Source organism: Rutidosis leptorrhynchoides, chromosome 4, assembly GCF_046630445.1.
Source record: "Rutidosis leptorrhynchoides isolate AG116_Rl617_1_P2 chromosome 4, CSIRO_AGI_Rlap_v1, whole genome shotgun sequence".
Classification (NCBI taxonomy): Eukaryota; Viridiplantae; Streptophyta; class Magnoliopsida; order Asterales; family Asteraceae; genus Rutidosis; species Rutidosis leptorrhynchoides.
In genome coordinates this window covers 544,181,552-544,189,217 of record NC_092336.1, presented here as the reverse complement: position 1 = coordinate 544,189,217, position 7,666 = coordinate 544,181,552, and the positions used below count along the sequence as shown (strand labels likewise).

General features: G+C 32.3%; 1 protein-coding gene across 1 annotated transcript; it reads left to right on the top strand.

The window, feature by feature from the left end:
- The first annotated feature begins 4,487 nt into the window (after positions 1–4,487).
- On the top strand, positions 4,488–4,967 carry LOC139842654 (uncharacterized). Its single transcript, XM_071832771.1, has one exon. The coding sequence runs from the start codon at positions 4,488–4,490 to the stop codon at positions 4,965–4,967; it is 480 nt and encodes a 159-aa protein (XP_071688872.1).
- The last annotated feature ends 2,699 nt before the right edge of the window (positions 4,968–7,666 follow it).

The window sequence follows — 7,666 nt, the reverse complement described above, 5'->3', positions numbered from 1 at the left end:
GTCTATAGAGATCCAACCACCGTATCCTACGTATAACCCAGCCGAAGCATTCTATAACACATACGGTTATGCATGGAACCCCTACTGGTATCAGTATCATCCCTAGTCTACTTAGTTTTATTTATTTTATAATTTGTAATGTTGATACATTTAATACTTATGTTAATATTGTAATAGTTTTTATAATTTTCTAACTTTTATTATTAGATTTTAACAATTTTTGAATGTGGGGTAATATACCAAACTTCAAAAATATGTATATATGTTTGCAGTTTATCTTATGTACACAACAGGGTAAAACAACGCATTTTCAAAGACTGTCATTAAGTTTAGCAAAAGCAACTAATTTTGATGACAAGATGCAAAATATATGTGAACTAACAACAACACGGAATGAACAAATGATGTGCACCATTTATCATTCAACACAAACAACAATATGTTTGGAAACTTTGGTAAAATTTAATCATTTCTACGCTAATCACCCTCAATAATTTAAATTGTTACTGATTTCTTGCAAATGAGGGCATTGCAAGATCTTAAGTGTGGGAAGGGGTTAAATTCTTTCGGATTTTTAAAATTTTTATCTTAAACACTTGGTTACCATTAAAAATACTAGTAAAGCAGTAGTTGTATTAAAATCTAGTGCTCTCTGATAATAAAGAACAGCCCTAGTCTTATATACTGACTACCCAATTCTAGTAAAATTTTTCAATTAAATGAACTCAAAATCATGTTTATACATATTTATGAACGATAAAATTAGGTATTAACACCGAAATTATTGTTACCTCGGAAATGACATAAATTGAGAAAAAAACCAAAATGTTAGAATTCATTTAAAATGGAATAGAGGACAATAAAAAGGAAAATAAAAGCCAAGTGTGGGAAAATTTACCAAGTTATTTTAAACATATGTCACATATTTCTGTAACAAATAACTGAAAATACTTTTGCTTTAGACTAAACTAAACTGTTTTACCCGATGAAAGAAAAGAAGAGATGGATCTACACGATGAATCAATTCCATCATTAAAAGGAAGTAAAGTCTTCCGAAAAAGACACGCGCTTCTTGATTTAGGTCATGAAGTTGTCGTCCAGACCAGCTGTAGGTTGATGAAAAATCTAGAAAAGTCATCTCTAAAATCAGCAGGAAATTCACGGACCTCAGCATAAAACAGGGTCGCCAAGTGGTCAGACTTATCCTAACCATGAGAGGATCTGTCTTGTAAAATGGAGAGGGCGCCGTGCAAATTAGCTTGATAAGACTAATAAATCAGATCCCCAGAAAGGATAATCTCCTTTAAAGATCAAAAATCAGCTTTTAAGACTGATATTACTCAATCCTAGAGATTGACCTTAAAGATTGAGAATTCAAACTCATGGAATTCGATGATATCTAAACTCGAGCTTGAACGAGAAAATATTTTGATCAAAATTAAAACCGATTTGTTTTCTGAAAACCCTATTTTCAATGCGTTCATTACCGTTGAACGTAAAATCCTAGGAATTCACCTGGAATTCATTAGGTCACCTGAACCAAATCGGGTGTCAACCGTAAGAACGGTGGTTGCATAGTATGGTCAAAGACAGGACCTTGTGCCAGACCAAAAAATTATAAGGGTGAGCTTTACTATTGCTCCTACCAAGGATAGTAATTGCGTCCGACACGTTATAGACCATAATCAAAAGCATGTCATGGGACATTGCCTTAACAGTTGCTTGTTCAACGCTTTCCTTTACAACCGGACGGTAGTTTACCGAAAGGTAATATACGGAGCAAGTATACTGGATGTGTTGCTTTTCTAATACAAGGTTAGCAAGTGGGTGACACAAAACCATAAGTTTTGAGCCAAAATTTTCAAATCTAAAACCCACCAAACCCACAAAAAGAATTTGCAAACACCGGTGAAGGGTTATTCTGGAAAACTTATCTAGGGTAAAAGTAGATTAAAATTTTCAAAAGATCAAATGTTTTCATTAAGATCCAATTTCCTTAAAGGATCTAAATTTTTATAGTCATGTGGGACTGTAAACCATATCGTTACTACCATTGTTTATACCGCCGTAAAGAAATCACTGATGTACAAAGTGCTAAGAATAAAGAAGTGATTCTAGTATTTCAAGACTATATTGCTTGAGGACAAGCAACGCTCGAGTGTGGGAATATTTGATAATGCTAAAAACGAACATATATTTCATAGCATTATTCCTCAAGAAAGACAAGCTTTTAGTTGCAATTGTCCTATTTACAAGTGATATTCGTTTAAATAATAAAAGGTGAAGACAAAAGGCAGATTCGACGAATTGAAGACGCAAACGACCAAAAAGCTCAAAAGTACAAAAGACAATCAAAGAGGTTCCAATTATTGATAAGAAACGTCTCGAAATTACAAGAGTACAAGATTCAAAACGCAAAGTACAAGATATTAAATTGTACGCAAGGACGTTCGAAAATCCGGGACCGGGACCAGAGTCAACTCTCAACGCACGACGCAACGGACTAAAAATTACAAGTCAACTATGCACATGAATATAATATAATATATAATTAATTCTTAAAATTAATATATATATTATAATATATTTAAAAATCGTCGGCAAACAAAGAGCCAAAGCTGGGTGAGCTGTAAAAACAAACTCCGCGACTAACGGAGTTTGAAGGCAAAAAATGCCGCGAGTCGCGGAGTTCCCCTGGACTCAATTCCCTATAAAAGCCAACGCAGTTCGACGAGTTTTAATATCCATAATCAATCTCTCTCTATATATGTATACGTAATATTTATATTTATATTTTAATTTTAATTTTAATTTTAATTTTAATCCTAATAATAAGGGTATGTTAGCGAATGTTGTAAGGGTGTAAGTCGAAATTCTGTCCGTGTAACGCTACGCTATTTTTAATCATTGTAAGTTATGTTCAACCTTTTTAATTTAATGTCTCGTAGCTAAGTTATTATTATGCTTATTTAAAACGAAGTAATCATGATGTTGGGCTAATTACTAAAATTGGGTAATTGGGCTTTGTACCATAATTGGGGTTTGGACAAAAGAACGACACTTGTGGAAATTAGACTATGGGCTATTAATGGGCTTTATATTTGTTTAACTAAATGATAGTTTGTTAATTTTAATATAAAGATTTACAATTGGACGTCCCTATAAATAACCATATACACTCAATCGGACACGATGGGCGGGATATTTATATGTACGAATAATCGTTCATTTAACCGGACACGGGAATGGATTAATAGCCACTAGAATTATTAAAACAGGGGTGAAATTATGTACAAGGATACTTGGCATAATTGTTAACAAAGTATTAAAACCTTGGGTTACACGCAGTCGATAACCTGGTGTAATTATTAAACAAAGTATTAAAATCTTGTTACAGTTTAAGTCCCCAATTAGTTGGAATATTTAACTTCGGGTATAAGGATAATTTGACGAGGACACTCGCACTTTATATTTATGACTGATGGACTGTTATGGACAAAAACAAGACGGACATATTAAATAATCCAGGACAAAGGACAATTAACCCATGGGCATAAAACTAAAATCAACACGTCAAACATCATGATTACGGAAGTTTAAATAAGCATAATTCTTTTATTTCATATTCAATTTCCTTTATTTTATATTTAATTGCACTTCTAATTATCGCACTTTTATTTATTGTTATTGTATTTAATTGCACTTTTAATTATCGTACTTTTTAATTATCGCAATTTTATCGCACTTTTATTTATCGCAATTTCCTTATCGTTATTTACTTTACACATTAAATTAAGTCTTGTATTTATTTTTAATATTTTACATTAGGTTTTAACTGCGACTAAAGTTTTTAAAATCGACAAACCGGTCATTAAACGGTAAAAACCCCCCTTTATAATAATAATATTACTTATATATATATTTGTATTTTTATAAAATAAAACTAATATAGCGTTAAGCTTTGTTAAAAGATTCCCTGTGGAACGAACCGGACTTACTAAAAACTACACTACTGTACGATTAGGTACACTGCCTATAAGTGTTGTAGCAAGGTTTAAGTATATCCATTCTATAAATAAATAAATATCTTGTGTAAAATTGTATCGTATTTAATAGTATTTCCTTGTAAAATATAAGCTATTTTATATACACCTCGCATAACATCAAGTATACCATTGATTTGTATGCTAACGTGTACCTAAGAGAGCCTACTTTGTACGACATTCACCGTTTGTATGAAGGTCATGAAAGGATTCATGGTTTTCCGGGCATGTTGGGTAGTATAGATTGTATGCACTGGGCATGGGAAAAATGTTCGGTTGTGTGGAGAGGACAGTTTATGCGAGGCGATCACAGTCACCCAACTATTATGCTTGAAGCGGTCGCCTCGTATGATAATTGGATTTGGCATGCGTATTTTGGTGTAGCGGGTTCAAACAACGATATTAATGTGCTAAACACTAGTGATTTGTTCAACTCAATGCTTAATGCCCGACGTTCCTTATCAAATAAACGGGGTTCATTACAGCAGAGGGTATTATTTAGGTGACGGTATTTACCCAACTTGGGCGGCATTTGTTAAGGAATTTTCAAGTGATGTTGACGAAAAATGTACTTACTTTACAAAGAAACAAGCGAGCGCTCACAAAGATGTTGAAAGAACGTTTGGGATCCTACAAGGCCGTTGGCATATTCTTCAGCAACCCGCACGGGCTTACGAGGTGAACATAATGAGACAACTAATGTACACGTGCATCGTGATACACAACATCATTATCGAAGACAATGGATACAACCTTGCTAAGAATGATTGGGTAGTTGAGCCCGTTCAACATATACAACGTACTTGGATCGATAGGTGCGACGCTCGTGCAAGAAGAACAAGGGAGTTACGTGATAGAGAAGTGCATGAATGCATACGATCTGATTTGGTTGAACATTTGTGGGATCTTCGTGACGACTTATGAATTTTATTACGTATTAGTTTATTTTATGAATTTTAATAAATATAATGGTTTATTTTATGAATTTTAATAAATGTAATAGTTTATTTTATGAATTTTAATCAATTATTTTGTTTTTATATTAAATTAGTTAAATACAATATTTAAAAATCAATTTAAAAAATAAAAAATAAAAATGGACACTGAAATTGACACTGAAATGAACACTGTTGACACCTCTACCTTACACACTGTCAGTCAATTTCAGTATTAAAAATGGACACTGAAATTGATACTAAAAAATGGACACGGACACCTCATGCTATAATCCTTTAGTTGGTATTAATAATATTCCAAAGTTGTGCATCTGACAGGTTGTACAAAATATGACGGCCAGTGGTACTAGTGCTCCTGTTTTGATTGTTTAGACACCATGCTGAATTCATTATCACGATTCTCAATAATACACAAATAATAAAATTGGTTCTTTCTTCTTTTTTTTTTCCGAAGAGTTTATAGAAAGCTCTAGCACATGAGGCTTTTAGTGTAAGGCAATTAGCAATCTTTTTTTTTTTTTTTTTTTTTGCACGGATCACAACGTTTGGACGTTTCTGCTTATATGCGCTTGAAGAATTACAAACGGTGGTATCTAGATTGTGTTTGTACTTTGCGGCAGCGGTATATATTTAATTTAATTTTTATTTTTTTGATAGTGGTGGGTGAGGAGTAGATAGAAAGGTGAAGAAATTAACTTGTACAAAGATTTATGTGACAAAAGAATAACATAGAAAATACGAGTAGCATGTAATTGATATGGATATTTGAATGTGGACGGCACCTTGTGGTGTTTTTGTGCATGTTACGACGGCTAAGAGAGTTTTGCAAGATATTTTGGGTGTTTTAGGGTTTATTTAGGTGCTGGCTCGGATATCATGTTAAACTCTATAATTGATATGATATTATTGATTGAATTATGCAATACATGAGAGAAGCTTTATATAGCCAAAACCCCTAGCAGAGACAAGAGGTCTAAGCCCAACAAACATAAAACATGGGCTAAAGAATTGTGGATAAATAATATTTCTAACTACAAACAATGTTGAACTAAACACTACAACAAATTAGTTAATTACCCAGGCATAAGTTTACACACTTTTAAAAAGTGTGTATTTTTTTGTTAAATTCCTCACACTTGTAAATGTGTGTAAATGTATTACATTTATAAGTGTAGAATATCGTAATAATTTTACACATAAAAGTATAGAAAAAAAAGTTGGCATTAATTTGTGTGTATAATCATATATATAACCACACTTAAGAGTGTTAAGTTAATTTTATCTCACCAGATTTACTCACGCTCCCTCTTGTGTGAAGAAATGAAGTCTAACAAATATACTCACATTTTAAATGTGATTAAATTTGTGTTTGTACACACCTTTAAGTGTGAACATACTTTTCCTACAATTTAATGTATGAAAATTAAATAATATTCAATATTTATAAATGTACCAAACTTATACGTATTTATAAGGCCACTTACTATCGATCCGTGAGCAGCTCCGTCAGAAACCGCCAACGAGACCTTAACGAGCCATGTGGGTCGAACTTTTGACTTTTCTATTTTTTTTCTTCCTTTTTCCTTTTTTATCTAGCCATGGACTGAAGAACTTGCTTAACTGCAATGAAATTCCATCGTCTTCGACATCACTGTAATCGGAATCAGAATCTTCTTCGACGGTGAGATATTTGAGCTTCATTGTAATCGGAATCGTAGTCGTAATCGGAATCATCGTTGTTCATTTTAATCGGAATCGTAATTGATAATTGAGAAGTGATAATTGATAATTGATATTGATAATTGTTTAATTAAGAGAAGTGATAACTGATGATAATCTGCCGAACAAATTGATACTCCGTAATTGATATTGATAATTTTTAATAATATAATGTTTTTTATTTTATTTAATAATATTATTTGTATTTATTTATTGTATTTATTTAATAATTTTAAATTGGTTAAAGTTTGAAATGGAGTGTAAGATAGTGAGGGTTTAATGAAAGAAATGTTAAAGTGTTTGTGCTGATGTGGAGGATAAATGTTGTGTTAAACTTGGAAATCATAGCAAGTGGCCTAAGTGTGAGAAATTTGATAAAAAAATTCTATTAAATTCAGCAATCTAATTATGTATTCTTTATTCTTTTTAGTATTTCTCATTGTTGGATGAGGTGTGCAGGTGTAGCTGATCAGGATTGTTGGTGATCTTGGTGATGTTCAAAGTGTTAGCAGCTATACTTGTACAAGAATGTTCATAAGGTCTCAAACTCTTTGTGCATCTCGTATTTTTCATGTTTAATCAACATATCTGATATGGGGGTTAACTTGAAAGATACATAGGAGGGACATAGTTGAGTTTGAGTTATTCCAAGGGCTAAATATGCCATTATTCAAACTGAGAGTATTATTTCTGGATATTTCATAAAGTCGGTTTATGTTAGTATAAATAGCAGTTTCTAGGGTTAGGGTTAATTCATTCTGCTCTCGTTCTTATTTTCTGTATTCTCTCAGTTAAACAAATTGTTAAAATCAAAGTTTGTGGTTTTGGTTATTGTTCATCTAGTTGATGAATTTGTTATCTGTGTAAACAGATTATTGTGTTATCATCAAATTGTTGATTTCTGGTTTTTCATTCGTTCATAATCTCTGTGAGATTGATTTGATTCTT

Bases quoted from the DNA above. Each gene is read 5' to 3' on its own strand.
- LOC139842654 (XM_071832771.1), top strand. From the start codon at position 4,488: ATGCCCGACGTTCCTTATCAAATAAACGGGGTTCATTACAGCAGAGGG.